We start from the raw sequence: 20,505 nt of genomic DNA on the forward strand, positions 1-20,505 counted from the left end.
CTTCCTCTCTGTCTCTCTCTTCCCTTCCCGCAGCCGAGGCTCCACTGGAGCAAAGATGGCCCGGGCGCTGGGGATGGCTCCTCGGCCTCTGCCCCAGGCGCTAGAGTGGCTCTGGTCGTGACAGAGCGACGCCCCGGAGGGGCAGAGCATCGCCCCCTGGTGGGCGTGCTGGGTGGATCCTGGTCAGGCGCATGCGGGAGTCTGTCTGACTGTCTCTCCCCGTTTCTGGCTTCAGAAAAATACAGAAAAAAAAATATTACTCAATTTGGTGGTGTTTCAATCATCAGATTTAAACTTACTTTTGAAAGTTATTGTTACAATTTAAATGTTTGTTTCAATTCTTATCTGAGTAATAAGAAAATTAACAGATATTTACATACTTCTATTTCCTTATTTTTAGATTCTTATTAATATAGTGATTTTTTACTCCAGATTATTATTAAATTATTATCTTTATAATTATACCTCAAGAATTTTCTTTGATGTTTGAGTTCTATAACCATATGAAAATCAATCACTTAGACTCATGTGTCTTGTGGGTTTTTAATGCTTGCTGCTAAGTGTTTTTATTCTATTTTATTTTGTTTTTACTTTTCTCATGGCTTCCTTGCATTTGTATTTTCTTTATGAAGGAGGTATAGATGGCATGGTTTCTGAGCTCTCACATCTCTGGGACCATATTCTTTATTGTCCATGTGAAAACACCAGCATGCAGTCATTAGCTTTGGAATTTATGGATCTCACACATTTTTTCCATATAATGGAAATTTTGATTGCTTGTCTTCTGTTCTTTGGAATTCTGCAACAGAGGCTTGGTGATATCTTGTTCTCTGTCTTTCCCTAGATATTTGACTTGTTTGCTTTTTGTTTATTTTTTTGTACTTTTAGACCTTTTAATTTTACCCTTGAGATTCCAAAAACTAACCAAGTTATATTTAAATGTTAGTTGCTCTTAGTTAACTTGTTTTCTTTTTGTAATTTATAAAAAACTTCAATGGTAATCTGAGGTCTTTTTAAAAAATATATTCTTATTGAATTTATTGGGGTGACATTGGTTAGTAAAACTATGTAGATTTCAGATGCACCGTTCTATAATATATCATCTGTTTATTGCATTGTATGTTTTCCACCTAAAGTCCAGTCTTCTCTGTTTCTATTTATCCCCCTTTTATCCCTTCAACCCCCCCATGAGGTCCTTCTTCTTAAGCAATAACTTTTCTACTGTTTCAAGTTGTATTACTTTAGTTTTGTCTTAGTCTGTCATATATTCCTAGAATACCTAGATTTTTTTTCCTATGTGTGTCTCCTTTGCTTTTAGTCTTGTCATCTCTGACCTTCTCAGGGGTGGATGAATTTGTTAAGGATGACTTCTTATTGCCATATCAGGTTTCTGGAATTTTTATATTTTTATTTCATTGCCCAAATGGCTGTGTTTTTAATTCAGAATTTTTTTTTTCATCTCTTTGGGTGCAATAACAACTTTCCAAAGATTTAATCTCTGCAATCAGTGAATACTCTACCTCACATAGCAAAAGAGACTTTTTCAGATGTGATTAAGAATTTTGAGATGGAGATATTATTCTAAATTATATGGATACCTTAATATAATCAAAAGCATCCTTAAATATGGAAGGAAGAGGAGAAGAGTCAGTGTTAGAATGATACAACATGAGAAGGACTTGACTGGCCATTCTGGCTTTGAAGGTGGATGGGGACCATAAGCCAAAGAATGGGGACAATCTCTCAAAGCTGGGAAAGACAAGAAAAATTCTTCAGAGCCCCTGGAAAGGAACATAGCTTTCCAACACCTTGACCTTTTAGTCTAGCGCAGTGGTTCTCAAAGTGTGCGCCAGGGTGCACTGGTGCACCCTAGAAGATTTCCAAGTGCGTCCTATGGTATTCCAGAGAAATATGTGCCTGTTGAGGACCATAAAACCAACAGGGTTTTTGGAGTTTAGATTTCTGAAAAACAGAGGTGTGGGGAATTGCCTGTAAGCTGACAGTTTGCCCATCTCACTTGCCTGATTAGGTTGCAAAAGTCTGTTAAGCTGTGGTGCTGGACTGTTTACACTACCCCCCCCCCCCATGTTCCCCAGAAAGACTGGAGGCAAGTTTCTTCTGTCCTTTGTTTGGTGTAAAGTTAAGATGATATGTATGGTGGGGGTTTTGGATTGATGATTAAACATAAGGAATTGTCTCTTGAAGCCATTTGGATTTCTATAAAAGAAGAATATGTGGTAATATCTATTAATAAAACAGCTTTGAACATTTTACTACAATTTTCAACATTCTATTTATGTGAATTAGCATTTTCTACCCTCAACACAATTAAGAGTAAAAAGAGAGGAATTCTTCAATGTGTTGATGAGGAAATGAGACTTTGCCTTTCAAATATATGCCCAAACATTGAAGAAATCGCTAGGACACATCAGGTTTATGTTTCTCAGAAACTCAAGAATGAAAAAACTTAACACATTTGCACTGAGACCTGCCAAATTTACTAAATCTTACTAAGAATGTATCTATCTATCTATCTATCTATATAAAGAGATAACTTTTTTGTCTTTTTTTTTAATTTTTAACCGCATTTTTGCAAATTTTAAAAAGCATAACAAAAAAATGTAACAATGTTTTTTAATGTCAGAATAAATTTAATTTTGTCATATTTATTTCGTTTAATTACCATAAAAGTACGCTTGGACTTTATATTTTTTCTTTAATATTTAATTATTATAACATTTCTCAGAAATTTATACATAGTGTGCCTACAATTATTTGTAGGATTTTAAGTGTGCCCCCACTTCAAAAAGTTTGAGAACCACTGGCCTACTGAGACCCATTTTGGACTTCTTACTTCTAGGACTATTAGATAATCCATTTATACTTTTTCTGTTTACTATATTATTATAGCCATGGCTACCTTAATGACTTATAGTCTAATGGTAGTTGAATTGGATTATCCCAGAGCTTGATGTGAGTTTCTGCATAAATCCACTGGGTGCTGCAGAAGTAAGAGAGCCCATTCATACTACCCTTCTGGCTACTACTGGAGGTTCTGCCAGGCTTCTCTTCACTTATGCTCCAGGCCTGCTGCTTTTATAGTATAGAGGAGATTTAATTCTTTCTTTAATTAAGTCCTGTTATATTAAGTCTGGCTGAAACTCCTCTGATTTTTTTCAGGTATAATATATCCTTACTATTTTTAATTCCTGGCATATGTTTTACAGTTTTAATATTTAGCTAGCAGCCCTGACTGGTTAGAGTGTCAGCCTGGTGTGTGGATATCCCCGTTTCAATTCCCATTCAGGGCACACAGGAGAAGTGACCATTTGCTTCTTCACCCCTCCCCCTCCCACTTCTCTCTCTCTCTCTCTCTCTCTCTTTCTTCCCCTCCTGAAGCCATGGATTGATTGATTTGATCGCGTTGCCCTGGGCAGTGAGGATGGTTCCATGGAGCCTCCACCTCAGGTGCTAAAAATAGCTCAGTTACAAGCATGGCCTAGATGGGCAGAAAATCTGCCCCAGACTGGGGTTGCTAGATGGATCCCGGTCAGGGTGCATGTAGGAGTCTGTCTCTCTCTATTTCTTCCTCTCACTTGGAAGAGAAGAAAAAAATAATATTTAGCTGGCAATTTTTATGAAATATAGAGTGTTTACTCAGAATTCTTAGTATAGAATTTTAAATCTGAAATTGACCTTATGTATCATTTAGTCCCATTTCCTCACTTCACAGATGATAAAACTGAGGTTGAGTAATTATGTGAGTTATGTCATTAAACATGGTATGGTTTTTATGGTGTCACTGCTCAATTTTTGAGAGCTAAAAGATGGCTTAGGGTGGGGTTGCATACCATTTGCTGAGTAAATGTATGTCAGTTTTATTCATCTTAGCATATTGTGACTTAAAAAGACAACTTATACTTTGTTTTGTTATCCTTAACTGTATAGGTGTTTTTTTTTTAATGTGGAAAGAGCAAAGAAGCTACATATCACTGCCTGACTTTGTTGGCAGTCAGTGTTTAGAAGTTGGAGTGCCGTTTGATCTATAAATGTCTTTGTCCAGAAAAAGTAAATGGTCAGGAGGGCTAAAGGAAAGAACATGGTTTTGTGTTTATATTTATAATTTTTGTGTGTGTGTATCTTTTACAGAGAGAAAACTTGTAAAATGAGAACATTTCTTTAATTATTTTTAATTTATTAATGCAGTCAATATATATTTAGCATCTAAAGTGTCTAACAGTTGGCTTCTATACAGCAATAAGCAATAAAACAGGATCTTTGCCCTCATAAGGTTTATAGTCTAGTGTGGGGAGGTGTCAGTAGATAATAAAGCAGTTATTATACAGTGTGGTAAGTGTTCTTAGAGAGGTAATGCAGGCAAATGCGATGGAAAATATCTTGCCCAGATGTGGGAAGGTCTAGGGGGAATGACTAGAAAGAATAACATTCCAACTGATACATGAAGAAGGAGTATAAGGTGAAATTGGGGGAAGATTGTTCTAGGCCAGTGGTACTCAAAGTGTGCCTTTGGACTAGCACCATCAGCATCACCTGGGGCCCCACCCTCAGATCTACTAAATTAGAAATTCTCAAGAGGCAGCCAGAAAACTTTATTTTACAAGCCCTTTGAGTGATTCTGATATAGAAAACCACTGCACTTACTGTTGCTGAGAACCAGATGTGTGAGAGAGCACAGCACATTCAATATAACTGCAGCAGAGTGCTTGAAGTCATTAATAGCTTGAGTTGAGTCTAGACGGGGAAGAGTGTAGATTTTTGTTTTAACTGCACTTGTAAGCCATTGAAGCATTCCCAGTAGGGGAATGGCTTGGTCAACTCTGTCTTTCAGAAAGATTGCTAAAGAAGAGGTTAGAATTGGGTAGAAGGGACACTTAGGAAGCCAGTGTAGTAATAATGCTGGTGGCCCCGAGAATGGAAGAGTAGACAGTTTGAGTAGATACTCGAAGGAGAATGTACAGGATTTGGTTATAGTGATAAGGATGAAAGAGGAAGAAGGAGTGCCCAGGTTTGGCATTGCGACCACTGGAAAGACAGTGTGGTGCTCTAGTCTCTGGAAGGAGAACTCGGTGGGAACAAATTGGGGGTCGTAGGAAGATTATGATTTTGAGTTTGGTATTGAACATAGAGATGGAACTGCTTGTGGGGTAGTCAATTAGAGATACCAATAAGCAATTTGATATTTGCCTAGAGTTCAGGAAGGAAGTATGGGTTAAATATATAGATATGGGACCCTGGCCAGTGGCTCAGTGGATAGAGCGTGGGCCCAGTGTAAGGACATCCTGGGTTGTATTCTGTATCAGGGCACACAGGAGAAGTGCCCATCTGCTTTTCCCTGCTTCCTTCTATCCCTTCTCTCCTGCTTCCCCTCCTGCAGCCAATGGCTCGATTGTTCAAGCCTGGCCCCGGGTGCCGAGGATAGCTCTGTTGGAGAGTATCAGCCTTGGGTGCCAAAAATAACTTGGTACTCAAGCATGGGTCCTTGATAGGCTTTCTGGGTCGATCCTGGTTGGGTGCATGCGGGAGTCTGCCTCACTATCTCCCCTCTTGTCACCTAAAAAAAATAATAAAATAAAATAAATATATAGATATAGGATTATTTGGAATATGTAAGATAATTAAAAATCTTGGCCTGACCAGGCAGTGGCGCAGTGGATAGAGCATTGGACTGGGATACAGAAGGAGCAGGTTCAAGACCCCAAGTTTGCCAGCTTGAGCACGGGCCCATCTGGTTTGAGCGAAAGCTCACCAGCTTGGACCCAAGGTTGCTGGCTCGAGCAAGGGGTTACTCGGTCTGCTGAAGGCCCATGGTCAAAGCACATATGAGAAAGCAATCAATGAACAACTAAGGTGTCGCAACGCGCAATGAAAATCTTGGAGGACATATTAGAAAACTCAACATGTGTTGAATGAGAACATGAATAGTGTAGAAATATTAATATTATGCAGGGTATGAGGAATCCTCAGAAATGATTGAAAAGGACCAACTGGAGAGAGAGATCAAAACCCTGGAGAGTCTGATGTCATGAAAGCCAAAGAGAAATTTTTAAAAAGAGCCTCTCAGTCATGTATCTACTGCTCTGAGGAGGTCAGTAAGGTGAGGGCTGAGAATTTCCATTGGAATCGCCACAAGATTGGTGTGACTTTGGGAATTTATGTGAAATTTAAGAACTTACAACTGGGCCCATGCTCTATCCACTGAGCCACCGGCCAGGGTCCCATATCTATATATTTAACCCATACTTCCTTCCTGAACTCTAGGCAAATATCAAATTGCTTATTGGTATCTCTAATTGACTACCCCACAAGCAGTTCCATCTCTGTGTTCAATACCAAACTCAAAATCATAATCTTCCTCACGATCCCCAATTTGTTCCCACCGAGTTCTCCTTCCAGAGACTAGAGCACCACACTATCTTTCCAGTGGTCGCAATGCCAAACCTGGGCACTCCTCCTTCCTCCTGCATCCTTATTTGATGGAGGAGCGGGGGTAGCAACCATCCTGTAATTAATTGAGAAATTAGTACGAGAGAGACAGATCCAAGAGAGCGTTTGCCATGAAAAAGAAAAATAATCAAAGGCAGAAGGTGAACATGGCAGGTACTAAACCTGAACGTGGATAGAAATTCAGGGAGCAAAGAGAAGAATTGGGGGAATTGAGGATATAAGGAGAACAAAGGAAGGAATTTGTAGTACACGTTTTTTGAAATAGTAAGAAAGAATGAGATTCAGACCACTTGGATGGCAGGGTATACATTTTCCATTGTAACAGAAGAGGAAGAAAGGATGGATTTTTGAATAGATAATTTTATCTTTTTGGTGGGAGAAAGGTGAAGGAGTTCTAATCTGATATCTCTGTTGTTCTCTTTTGGCAACTGCTGATGGTGAGAGGAAAGATGGGACTCAAGAGATAAGTCTAAAACCGTCACTGTAGAGAAGATACAGAACAATAATTAGGGGGTAATCACATTTCTTTTGGCACTAAAGTCTTATTTGAGGTTAAACATCATGAATTTCTACCAGATTTAATCTGCCAGATATGATCATTTTTTTTCTAACACTTCTTAGAAGCCTTGGTATAGTTGTGAAAGTAGCAACCAATTGCGTTCATCCAAGACTGATGTTATTCTAAGAAATTGTTTTGCAAGTTGCATGGCACAAGCAAGTGAAAAGATAAAGGTCTTTGCTTCCTTATCTGAAATTATAAAATTCAAGAGGGTCTGAAAACTGAAAAATTTTTTTCATAACTCAATGACAAAACTTGCTCTGAATAAATGGTTGAGGCTATCTATAATCTTTATCAAATTTAGTGTATATATCTATGTATTTTGCTTTAGAAATTAATGTATATGATTATAGAGTGCTGTCCCAACTTTTGATGTAGATGTTACAACATATGTGCTGTATAACTGGTCTTAAAACCAGAAAAATTTTGAAATCTGAAGGACATCTGACCTCAAAGCTTCAAGAAGATAATGTATTTATGTGTCAGTGATAAAGATGATGAAATGATATACTATGGAATCTAAGTTGGATAAAGAAAGAAAGGAAGACAGGGAAGGTAATCCATTGGAAGAAAATAGGATGCTTAAGGAAAAAGAGGACTTTAAAAGAACTGGTGTATTGGGGATCAAATGAGAAATTCAGAAGAATGTAAAATGTGGTAAGTAATTAGAATATATAAATTAATTATTTCCAAAGGGAGACAGTTCTGCATGGTTATAAAGTCCAGGCTGTGACCATAGGAGTAGGCAGATATGTTGTGATGAAATAGAAGTTCATCAGAGATTAGGTCCAGAAACTGAAAAGCAAGAAAATGAGATGAATAGTAATGGCAAGATTTGGGTGGAATGGAACAATACAAGCCAAATTCTCAGATCTCAAATGAATGAGGCTCTATAGAAAGTATGTAACATACCAACATGTTTAAGACAAGGTCTTCTCTCCTCCCTTGGACTAGGATCTCTTTAAGCCACAGACAAGTTATGCTATAAATAATTATACAACATGGCATGTGTAACGATAGAAGCATGATCTAAAAGCTATTCAAGTCTAAATGAGGAAGTAGACTCTAGACGTCTGGATGAGTTAAAAGACTAACCATTTAATAAGCGTTTCAAACTGTTTTGGAACTTTCAGGGTTTGGTAAACATTAATGCACAGCCCATGGGTCTTCAGCAGAATATTTGGTCTAAAAGAGTTACCTATGCTACACACCTGAAGCTAATGTAATATTAGAATGTCAACTGTAATTGACAAGGAAAAAAGTAATTTAAAAAGTAGTGATTGAAGCTGTCACATTTGCTAAGTAATTAATTAAACATAGTACAAAATAATAAGAAAAAGGCAAGATGTGAACTGTCTTCAGGAAATATTTTCTGATTCCCAGAGTCACAAACAAACTGAAAGCTTCAGGAAAAATGATTTATTCTACATTTGATGTGTAATTTTCTAGTTTGTGTTGCTTTTATTTTCTAATTTTGTTTTAATAGCTTAATGACTACCTATATCCTTTTATTATAAACTTCCTCAATCCTTTTTGGATTCAAGTAAGTTATAAATAATAAGCAAATGATGTTGAAAAATAAGAACACATATACATTATCGCTCCACACATTAAAAGATATACTTTATCTAAGTATATTTTGCTTTTTAAAAAGCAGTGTCAAAGGTAACTTATTTCTTATGTTTTCCGAAAAGAAAAAAGTTCTCAAACATCATAGATTGGTTGATGAATGCTATTCTGGGGCTAAGGAGCCGTGGTGGTAGACAGTGTTGCCCACAGGAATGTAGAACAGCAAATGCTGGCTTTGGGCAACGAAGCTTTGATCCAGAGTGACTTCTTTGAAATGTTGGGACTGATGGTCCTTGTGGGGACTTGCATTAAAAATGTCTGTCACAGATGGAGCATGCTATGTGAGAACAGAAATGCTGAATAATAGGGCAATAATACCCTATCTATAAACCAGCTATGTTTACAGAGTCCCTAAATAACAGGTCAAAGTAGATTTTATTATGATAAATAGTCCAGTGCAATGCTCTGCAGAATGCTCATCTTTCTCATGTATTTTAAGCAAGATTTCTGGGCCATGTGGCTTTTCTACTAGACTTCAATGATGTGCAACCACCAAGCACAGACCTTGTCATTTATTTGATTCCAACTGTCTTTAATCTTGAGAATCTTGAGGACAGTAATACAGTGAGAAACCTTTGGGGTTTTAACATAATCATAGACCATTATGCAGAATCAGATTTTCAAATTCTTTGCATTTTTTTGCCACATTTACCATAAAAGTCCTGTGTTATGTATATGTCTTTAAATTTGGATCTGTGTTTTCTTTTTTCTTCATCTTTCTTCCTTTTTCTCTTAGTTCACAGCCATGAATGAACCACAGTGCTTCTACAATGAGTCCATCGCCTTCTTTTATAACCGGAGTGGAAAATATCTTGCCACAGAATGGAACACAGTCAGCAAACTGGTGATGGGACTTGGAATCACCGTCTGTATCTTCATCATGTTGGCCAACCTACTGGTCATGGTGGCAATCTATGTCAACCGCCGGTTTCATTTTCCTATTTATTACTTAATGGCTAATCTAGCTGCTGCAGACTTCTTTGCCGGGTTGGCCTACTTTTACCTGATGTTTAACACGGGACCTAACACTCGGAGACTGACTGTCAGCACGTGGCTCCTTCGTCAGGGCCTCATCGATACCAGCCTGACAGCATCGGTGGCTAACTTACTGGCGATTGCAATCGAGAGACACATTACGGTTTTCCGCATGCAGCTCCACACACGGATGAGCAACCGCAGGGTGGTGGTGGTGATTGTGGTCATCTGGACCATGGCCATTGTTATGGGTGCTATACCCAGTGTGGGCTGGAATTGCATCTGTGATATTGAACATTGTTCCAACATGGCACCCCTCTACAGTGACTCTTACTTAGTCTTCTGGGCCATTTTCAACTTGGTGACCTTTGTCGTAATGGTGGTTCTCTACGCTCATATTTTTGGCTATGTTCGCCAAAGGACTATGAGAATGTCCCGGCATAGTTCTGGACCCCGGCGGAACCGTGATACCATGATGAGTCTTCTGAAGACTGTGGTCATTGTGCTTGGTGAGTTTTGTCTCAACTGTAGCTTACTTAACAGATTCTCAATGTCTTAATATGAAAACATTAGTTTATCATAATGGTAAACGGCAATATGACTATTCAACAGAGTATACGCAGGAATTACAAGGGAATGAAGTATTTTTTTTTTTTATCAAATCTCTGTGGTGAAGTCAGCATACCAGTCCTTCCACAATTACAGAATTGGTTTTAGGGAAATACATGTCTCAGTGATTTAGTATAAATGATGTGAAAGATGTCATTGGTCAGTTTGGCTATCAAGTATTGAAAATTCCAGCTTTTGAAAGATCTTTTTTTTTAATTTATGGGGTGATATTGATTAATAATGTGCCTTGACCAGAGCTGAGTTAGGGTCCCCTTGCTCAAGCCAGCAAGGGATTGAGCTTTTCATGCTAGTAACCTTTGGGCTCAAGATAGCTCAAGATGGCAAACTTTGTGATCATGTGGATAATTCTCCCACTCAAGCTATCAGCCTCATGCTGACAAGCCCACATTCATAGCTGGTGACCTTGGGGTTTCAAACTGGCAACTTTAGTGTTCTAGGTCAACGCTTTATCCACTGTGTCACCATGAGTCAGACTCTATTTTTTAGTTTTTTTGAGGAATCTCCATACTGTTTTCCACAGTGGCTGCACCAGTCTGCATTCCCACCAGCAGTGCAGGAGGGTTCCCTTTTCTCCACAGCCTCACCAACACTTGTTTCTTGATAACAGGTTTTCTGACAGCCTGGTTGTGAAATTTTTGTCTTGTGGTCTCTCTTACAGATTTTCAAATATAAAGTGTTTTTACTATAATATGAATATGCTTTCATGTATAGTTTTTATGAGTCTATTTATAAATAAATTATCTCTCATATACTGTAATTGTTACTATACACCTATAGATAAATGTCAAGGTTTTGTATAGATTTATTGCACAAGATGGATTCGGATTTATAACATTTATGATAGTCATCTTTATAAAAACTTATGTTTTTCCATTTGTTTTCGATTTGTAGTAGAAGTTCATCTATACACTGCTCACAAAAATTAAGGGATATTTTATAGCTTCCTATTCATTTTTTAAATATCCCTTAATTTTTGTGAGCAGTATATTTTAAAGTGAGGAGCAAGTTTTTATTCTTTTATGTATACTCAAAACAACTTTGGCCTTTAAATAACTATTGTTTTTCCTGGATGAAAAATTCATGGTAATGATGAGGAGACTTATATTTATTTCTTCATTTGAGTACTCAGAAAATTAAAGGACATCTAAGTTCCAGGTCCTCCTCTGACCCCTGGAAATTTAGCCACAGAAAGGATGCACACAGAACATTTCTTTTGGAGCTGAGAGTGCCTCTTTTAAAAGTTCACCCAGTGAGAATTTGTTCAAATAATTACCCTACTGAGTTACATTTTCTGCATAGACTATATTCAGAATGATGTTTGATTACGTTTTCAAAAATATCTTTTAGCATTTCAGTTCTCCCCGTGGAAATCCATTGGAAAGTTCCTGCGATGCTCTTTTCTCCAGTTTGTGAAGCAGCGTTGAATGAGTGTGACCTGGGGTGACAGATCGTTGGACACTTTGGGGGTCACAGTAATTTACTCACTGGACTGCGAGCCCTAATTATTACTAAATAAACTAGTGTTCTGGTTGAGGCACTGGTCCCATTTATTTGGACTAGGGCAAATGCATCGTGGAGATCATATCTGGGTATCCTGGCTGGGATCCTCACATAGACCGCAAGGATAAGAACCTGGCATTACTAACACAACTAATGCCCTGTCTGTAACTAACTGGGCACTTAGATAATATTCCCACCTTGGGCCCCCGGCCCCTCCTATATGAGATTATCTTATTCCAGCCAAGAAAGCTTAGTAGAAGTACAAAGGTGGTTTCCCTATATGCTTAATTTTACCACCAACAACCTGGAGCATGCCTGTGCCATAAGGACTATTTTTCATGTATGGATGGCATGCATCGTGTGGGGGCACGTTTTGTATTATACTTCCAGTGCTGCTGCTTACAGTTCATAGAACCGCTAGTGGAAAAGGACTCCTGAGCTTGCAGCATGAATCTGTCACGTTCTTGTTTTGATTTTGACCTTTGTATAAATGCCTAACAACTTCTGGTATGCAGTACATTTAATGACTCACGTAAATTAACTTCTGTGTTTCATGGGGCTGCTTTGAGAGTTAAATGAGAATTATTTTGAGGGTTTATGAGAGGCAGCAGTTTTAGTGTATACCTGCTCTTAATGCCCCTTCCAGCCCAGCACACCAATCCCAAACCTGAAAATAACAAAGTTGCCCTTCGAGGTTTGAACTTGTAGACTCTATAGGTATGTGATGGAAGAAGTTTTGGAATGCGGAATACTGCACTCAGGGTGACAGGTGAAGAAATTTGGTGAGACAAGATGTGTGTGGCTGTAACGGAAGAAGGAGACAGTCAATAGATGGACTGTAGCCTTTTTGAGAAAAGCAGCAAGAATGGGAGAATGGGTGGGGTAGGTGGCTAGAAAGCTTAGAATAGGGAATTCTCCATCCTAAGCAGATACTTGTCAAGGTGACGCCCAAGCCCTTCATGTGATGTACTCTGCTGCTTGAATTCCATGTAGTCATGCTTGCATGGAAGAGATGGGATGGTCTTGTAGAAATAAGAATTCGAGTGTACTTGAAGCTCTTCTCACTGTCAATCAGTTTATTGAAAATGGGGTTTTGGGTACATGTTTGATTTTTGATATCTATCCTACCTGCCAGAATGTTAGCTTAGTGACAGTAGGTGGGATTGTAATGACATATTGTCCATTTTCTCCACATTACCTTCCAATCAAAATACAGCATCTTGGAAAGTGACTGGCCAATAAATAATGTTTATCTTACTTTCATTCATTTGGAGGCTGATTATAGTGTGTTTAATTGTGCACAAGACCTTCAATTTCTATTTCACCGTGTCGAAGTGACCTCTGGGTTTTAGAGCTGTTCAGTCCTCATGACCAGTAAAAGGATTTGTTGCTCAACAAGTCGAATTTCAAGGAGTCAACATAAAATAAAGGCACCTTTGAGATCTATGATGGCAATGCCGGCATCAGTTTTTAAGCACAAATTTGTATATAAGCTGCTTTTGAGTAAGTGCTGGATCTTAATATTTTTATTTTTCAGACTCTTATTATGATTATTGTTGGTACTTATTTTTCAGACTCTTATTATGATTATTGTTGGTACTGTTTTACCATAGACATTAGTATTTGTCAAGAGTAGCCCTGTGGAGTATAGGAGCCGTTATCTATTTGTTATCGTCATTTTTGAGAGGTGAAAACTTAGGTACAGAGAAGCTAGGTAGCTTAACTCGTGCAAGGAGCTGGAGTTCACTTCAGGCACTCTGGGTTCCAGAGCCCAAGTGTCTTTCAGTTCCCTGCTATCCTGTATCTCTATAATAAAAACAGTTATCAGCGCATGTTGTGTTTTGTTATGAAGTTTGAACCACGTTGTGTTATTAAATTGAAACATTGTGATCCCATTTGTTTCTGTTGATACTGCCTAGCTCCCTGTGCTTTGTTTTCTGGGTAAGAAGAAAGCTTAAAGGGAGCATTCCTTCCCTCCTTTTGTTTCCAAGGATGACTCTGGTGACTCTCGTTTTATCAGCCCTTTCCCACTGTTTGCTGTTGGAGCACCATAGCTGACTGCTTATGATTGAGTGAGTGTTTTGTTACAGGTATAGTTAAACATGAGGGTTTATTGTCCCAGCATGAAGTCATGTAATCCTTCCCCAGGCTTGAATTCTCCCTACTTGACATTTTGCCAAGAATTCCTTTGGAGCTTGTTACGCAGTTGAATCAGAGTGGCAGTCAAGAAGTTCTTCCTTATTTGACCACAGTCTGTCTTGACTTGTACGTCTTTGCCTTTCCTGCTCTGTTCCTTGTAATGACACTTCTGTTAGGGGTAATTAGAAAAAAAGGAAACTAGGATTTTGAAAGAGAAAATAGGGGTGACAGCATGGAGGTTTTCACATCTGAACCCTGGGACAGAGTGAGTATCATAAGGCAATGTAAATCCAGGTGGGGCACAGCCTTCTATGGAAGGGTGGGGGATGCTCTTTTTCTAGCTTGATCTGTTCTGGCTGGAAATGAGCAGCACTGAAAGAAAATTACCCCTTATTACCTATTTTCTTTGTGCCAGGTCCATACTTGGCATTACTCTTCATACACTGTTTATAATATTACATCAAGACAAGTTGTCTTTCTCCCGTGTCATACTGAAGGAACTGAGTTAAGATAGGGCACGTAACTTGTCCAAGACCACATTTGTAAGCAGCAGAACTGAAATTTAACTGCAGGATTATTGTAGGTCACACCCTTCCATCACAGGGCACCCTACAAGGGACTGTTACTGGTGGTGATAATAGCGGGGGCACCTGATGAGTTAAGTCTGTCGTTTTCTCATACACTCTGATGAAAGATAACTTGGCCAATGGCATGCTAGCAAATCTTTATGTACTTCTCTGTTTAATTCATTGAACATGTTGATTTGTGCTATTTGTGTGCTAAGGGATGAAAAGAAGAGTAAGAGAAATTCCGTTCTTTGCAGAGCTCGTAGTGTAGTAGAGGAGACAAGGACCAAGCTGCAGAACAGCTGGGTCCATGTGCTAGTTACTGGTATGGGCAGAGTAATCCCGAATGGCGGGGAAGGGCATCCAGGCGAGGTCACCCTGAGCTTGGTCTTGATGAGCGTGGAGGAGCTTGCCGTCCTGTAGGGTATGAATGGAGGAAAAGCTAAGTGGTAGCCAGAAGCAAGGGTCCTCACCTGTGAGGAACTGAAAGCAGTCAGGTGTGATTAGCAGATGGTAGGTATATCCGATGGCATTTTGACTGGAGAGATCAGTCTTCAAAACGTACTAAGAGTTTGGGCTATAGCCTGGAGGTGATCTGAGATGCTGAAGGATTCCCCAAGAAAAATAACACCAATTCCTTATAGGGCTAACCATATAATTTATCATCTAGGCAGAGACACTTTTATTAGGGAGAGCAGGCATTACGTGGTTGGGACGATGGGAAAACAGCCATAAACCAAGAATGGTCTGGTCGATCCAGAGTGTATGTCATCCTCCGGTAGGCTCTGCTTTCTCCATGTTTGTTTATTAATATCTTTTCTATGTTTCTGTTTGACATTTTAAGTGCAGAGTTCAACACTGGACTTGTTTCATTGTGTAAAGATAATAAAGAAGAACTCTCTTTTTTTAAAAAAAAAAGCAAGGCTCTGTCTAGATTTAGAATTTTAGAGCTTGAAGAGTACTTAGAAAGCACACCATCTAACACACTCACCTTACAAATAAAGAGACTGAAGTTTCCAAGTTGACAGAGAAATTTAGGTCTGAGTTAATTGGTGACCCAAACCAAGATCCAGCTTGGCTTACTTCCAGGAGGTGCTATTCCTACTGCCTACGCATCCACCTTGTTCAGTCCTGTCCACCCTTTCTGTCAGTTTCTTCTTGGGAACATACTTGTGTATTGATGTGGCTAGCCAGGCTTTGGTGTAAACTGGCTGTCACAGTACCTGGCACCTACAGAAAGGCTCCCCTTCAATTTGGCCTCATTATAACCAGCTGGTGATCTCTGTAATGAATCTTTGACAAAAGTCACTGGAAACTGAATTACTCACACATTATGTGGTTTTTACACATACTAGCTTCCTGTTATCTTTCTTAATAAGAGTGTTGTATTCGCTTTTCATTTACCTTGATTTTTATTAAGTTTATGCTTTACCCTGTGTGTATGTGTTTTGTGTTTTCTCATTTATACTCACTGAGGCAGAATGACCCTGGGACCTATTGCTGACTTTGCCATTAACTGTTGCCGTGATTCTGACCAATGGCTTTATGCATTAATTCCTCCGTGCCTTCATCTGCGGGGTGAAGGTGGCCAGCTTGCTTTTTATGATTATTTAGAGTTCCGTGTATTATTCTATAAATAAAATGACAAGGGCATAGTTACTGTGGATCAGCCATGTAGGATTTTCTAGTGGAAAATGTAAATGGAATTGGAATAACAGCAAGGGACTGTGATTTTCTCTACTGTAGCCTCTTTAGTAATTAGCATTCAATATTATATATATATCCCCTTTTCAAGGGAGTGGCGCATTTACAGAGGATAGTTTCAAAGAAATGAATTTTGTGCTTTGCTCTCCAGTAGAGAGCCACGTGACAAGAAGGGATGGTTTCCCGGTCGGTCCTGTTGCTAGGGGAGGAAAGTGGATACAAGACTCTCTTATTCCCTGGCCACAGGTGACCAGCTGCACATCCTGTTGATCTGAAGAGGAACGAAGCTGCCCCAAGTCTCCTCAGGTCCCCGTGGATTCTCACTGAAGGCCTCTTTGAGGAAGAACCTGTGAGAATATTCATGAGAGCTTGGATTTTTGGCCGGCACTGGCCGGGCGCCGTGGGTGTGGTCAGGGAGACACCCTGCGGAAGCCCCGAGTGCGGCCCACACCCCACATCCAGGGCCCGGTCAAGAGAGCAAACAAGTTGCAGACACAAGCTTTCTATACCCTTTTGTTACTTCACTTTATTCAAATATTTTCACTCAGAAGAAACTTTAAAACAGAAACAAAGCCCCCAAATACCACATTTTCCTAACAGAATTCCCTTCAAGGTGTGGACAGAGCTGCTAGGACACCAGGCTCTTTCCTGTCTTAGGTCTGATGAGAGTGACTCAGACCTCGTCTCACTGACACTCCTGTCAGCTTTCATATGTGCCACACAGTCATCCGCCCTTATCGTTAAAGGGCTTAAGAGATGCAAAGATTCCTTGAATGAATGGTGGTGACCACTGGGAATCACTGTTGCTTAGGACTCGAGAGTTTAGCTTTGGAATAAAATAGGCCAGAGCTTAGACTTTGAATACTGACCCCTGACCTGCTAGTTTCTTATCCATGAGTTATGACAGTCTCTCCGCTGAGTCTCAGTTTCAGAATTAAAATAAGGATCGTAGGACCTTTCTTATCAAGTGATTGGGAGCGTTGGATGAGCCAACGCTCGTAAGCACACTTAGCATGGCTAATTTAAAACACTCATTACATGCTGTTATCACTACTGGTAGGTCTTGTCTGTGTGCACCTTTGCTCGCCCCTTCTTTCTTTCTCTTTCTGTTTCTGGCACACCCACACGCCAGTGTGCACATATAGTGAATGTGGTGGTTGCAATGGCGCTTCGTTTCTGTGACATGGGCTAAAAGTATGACCGTGTTGGAACAGCTGTTGTTTCTAATAACAGGCTGCACATTTTGTTCTGAACAACCTTTGCTTTTCTAGAGACGCATTTGTTCTGCAGAGCTGAGGGCATCTTACTCGTTGAGACTCAGCCCCTATGTATGAAAATCCCTGTTAGCACCACAAGAAATGGTGGTTTGGGCCCGCTAGCTCCCCAGGGATGATTAAATGGTGCTGCCCATTGAAATGCAACAGGCCGCATGGTCAGTATCTATTAGAAAGGGTCATTGGTTCCTTCAGATGGACCCCCAAGGCTTAGGGCATAGCCAGCAGCCCAGTCATTGTCTAGGCTAAGGCATCTGCGTTTTCATCCGCAGTAAAGGACCATTTCTGGCATAAGTGGAAAAAATGGTGAATGGATGGGTCATGAGACTTTGTTGCTGTTATCCAGCTGGTCCCAACTTTGCAGTGTGACCACCAGTGTTCCTTTATTCCTGGCTTCATCGCTCTTCACCTAGGTGGAAAAGGATATTCAGCTCCTAATCTCACTGCTACTTCATGAATCTCTTCAGAGCATCGTTATAGACATTGCAAGATCATTGGCTTTATCTTACTTTCCAGTACCTAAAACAAGGCCCAGCACTTAGCAAGCTCTAGATAACTTTTGAATGAATAAATGAAATATCCCTTTTATTCTGGATGGAGTTTTACAGGTCCCTAGTAACAACAGAAATATACCTGTATAGCCTGACAGTCAGTGTGATTTAATAATGACTCTCCTTCAAAGCAGTATTTGTTATAAGGTATCTAAGGCAGTTCCACACCTTGCCTGTGAAGGACATTTTTTTTAGGCTAAATTCCAGTATGAGCTTATTAATAATAGTTATTTTGTCAAAAAGCAGGTATTGAATGTCTACTAGGTCCTCTGTTAAGGAGTAGGGATGTGAAGATCAGTGAAATTGTGGGCCTTTTTCTGAAATAGTTTTCATTTTAGTAGACCATGATAGATAATTTAAATAGATAAATACAACACAACATGATAACTAAAATATGTAGGGTGCTGTGGGAATGCTGTCTTCTGTTTGGGCAACGTCAGGAAAGACTTCATGATGAACGTGTTATCTTAGGCAATGTGTAGGAGTTTGCCATGCGAACCTAGACAAATAAATTATTTCTATTAAATACTCTTTGCACTCTGAGTTGAATTCAATATTCAATTGCTTCCTTATATTGCAATTAACATGTCACTTAGATATAATAGTAATTCCTGTTAGGCTTGCATATCTCATGTAAATTTTGCTGGGAGTGGTAGAGGAGGCTTGTATAAGGTAATATAGTACTTATACTATTAAAAAATTTATTATTGATTTTGGAGAGAAAGAGAGAGAGAAAGGGAAGGAGGAGGGGAAACATCGATTTGTTAATCCTCTTTTTTACACATTTATTAGTTTATTCTTGTCTGTGCCCTGACTGGAGCTCAAACCCACAACCTTGGCATATCAGGATGACATTCTAACACTCTGAGCTACTTGGTCAGGGCTATTTTTGCCTGCATTTACACTGGTATAATACATGCATTTCTTCTTTTGAATGGACCATAGTTAGCAGATTTACATCCTCAAATTAGTTATAGAATAAGTAAATCTGAATGGTTACTGACCTATAACAAAAGTGATAAATTTCTATGTGTGCAAATTAACATCCTGTGTTAATTTGAAAGGTTTAGAACCTTCGCTAAGAAAGGTTCTATAGTGACAGTGTATCTCATTGAAATGTCATTGCTAGGAAGTGTTGAAACCCACACTTAAGATAAGCACATATACACACATGCCAACCGCCAAATTTAGCAAATAAAAATAATAGCATGGAACACAACTATACTAACAAAAGTATTCCTTTTGTTATCTGAAAATCAAATTTAACTGGGCACTGTGTATTTTATCTGGCAGCGCCAACACACAGGGCGTTGGGTGCTAGTTAAGCATTTTAGATGATAATCTATTCTCTATACGTAGAATTTCTACTTTGTCTATAGGTTTTCATAGTATCCTGGAGATCAACTTAAGTACACAAGGAGTTTCACTTATGTAATATTTCTGACTTTTTATTCTGAGTTGTCTGGAAATAACAAAAGGGACATATCTGGTTTGTAGTGTAGAATCGTATATTTGTTTCTTAGAAATTACGTCCACTTATGAACACGTCATGTTCTACACCTCCAGTTCAAAACTGAATTCTCTCCTGTTACATAGTCTTTACTGTGCTTTTTGAAAACATTTTAATGAAACCTTATGTTTTTTAGAATACACAAAGGATTTTTTTTCTTGTGTCTCTGCCTGTGATTTTTTTTTTCTTTTGAGGTCTTGAACTAGAGCCTGTGCCTCTGAGAAGCTACTTTTTATTCATGTGTTTTAGTGAAGATGATAGTGTCTAGACTGAGTGTGGTCATGGCTTTACTCAAACCCCACAGGTCTCCTCTACCAATAGAGGAGTCGTTGTAGAGATCCAAAGCAAATATGACATTCTAGGAGGGTGACACAGCAGTAACAGGGCTTTTTTTGAAGAAGTGGGATTTAATCTGGCATCAGGAGACTGGAAATTCATGGCTTCACCTATTTATCCTGCCCTCGCTGACTTTTGTTGACACAGAGAACGCTGCATTTTAAGTAGGCTTTTCCATGAGTTCATTCTAAACAGGTATTTCTACACTTGAAAAAGCTCCTCTTCGTGGGGGCGGGCATGAGTTCATTTGCTGGAGTTATTTTCCTTTCTTTGGGGAGAAAGGAGATAGCTCTGAGGAGCCCAGCCTCACAGGCCCAGCACAGGAGAATGATGAAGTGGAAAGCTGACAGGCTTTCGCTGTAGCCAGCAAGTGATTCACCGCATTCTGCTGGAAGGGTTGGCTTCCCAAACCTTGCCGAGCACGTGGTGCTGGGGAATGCGACTTTGTATATTGCTTCAGCCCAAAGGGAAAGCCGAGCTATAAATCGGGGAGCTGGAATCATTGGGTTTCTGAACGAAAACAGAAGAGGTTGTGTTTGGACAGCCCACAAAGTACATATATAATGATCAAATAAACAACAGTTGTAGAGATTAGAGCACTAGCCCTATTTAATTTGGCAAATTCTAATGTCTTTATGGGGGAGAGTAAAGATGTTTTAAAAGAAAT

The 20,505-nt window shown here is 39.4% G+C and overlaps 1 protein-coding gene across 7 annotated transcripts in view; it reads left to right on the forward strand.

Annotated features, from left to right (window-relative positions):
* The window catches only part of LPAR1 (lysophosphatidic acid receptor 1), a 145,842-nt gene that overhangs the window by 77,861 nt on the left and 47,476 nt on the right, over nt 1-20,505 (forward strand). For all 7 annotated transcript variants that reach the window (XM_066367456.1, XM_066367461.1, XM_066367460.1 and 4 more), the window contains exon 3: nt 9,390-10,137. In XM_066367456.1, coding sequence (XP_066223553.1) covers nt 9,390-10,137 — 748 coding nt within the window. The remainder of the gene's footprint in view (nt 1-9,389; nt 10,138-20,505) is intronic.

The sequence above is a fragment of the Saccopteryx leptura genome, chromosome 2 (assembly GCF_036850995.1).
Source record: "Saccopteryx leptura isolate mSacLep1 chromosome 2, mSacLep1_pri_phased_curated, whole genome shotgun sequence".
Classification (NCBI taxonomy): domain Eukaryota; kingdom Metazoa; phylum Chordata; class Mammalia; order Chiroptera; family Emballonuridae; genus Saccopteryx; species Saccopteryx leptura.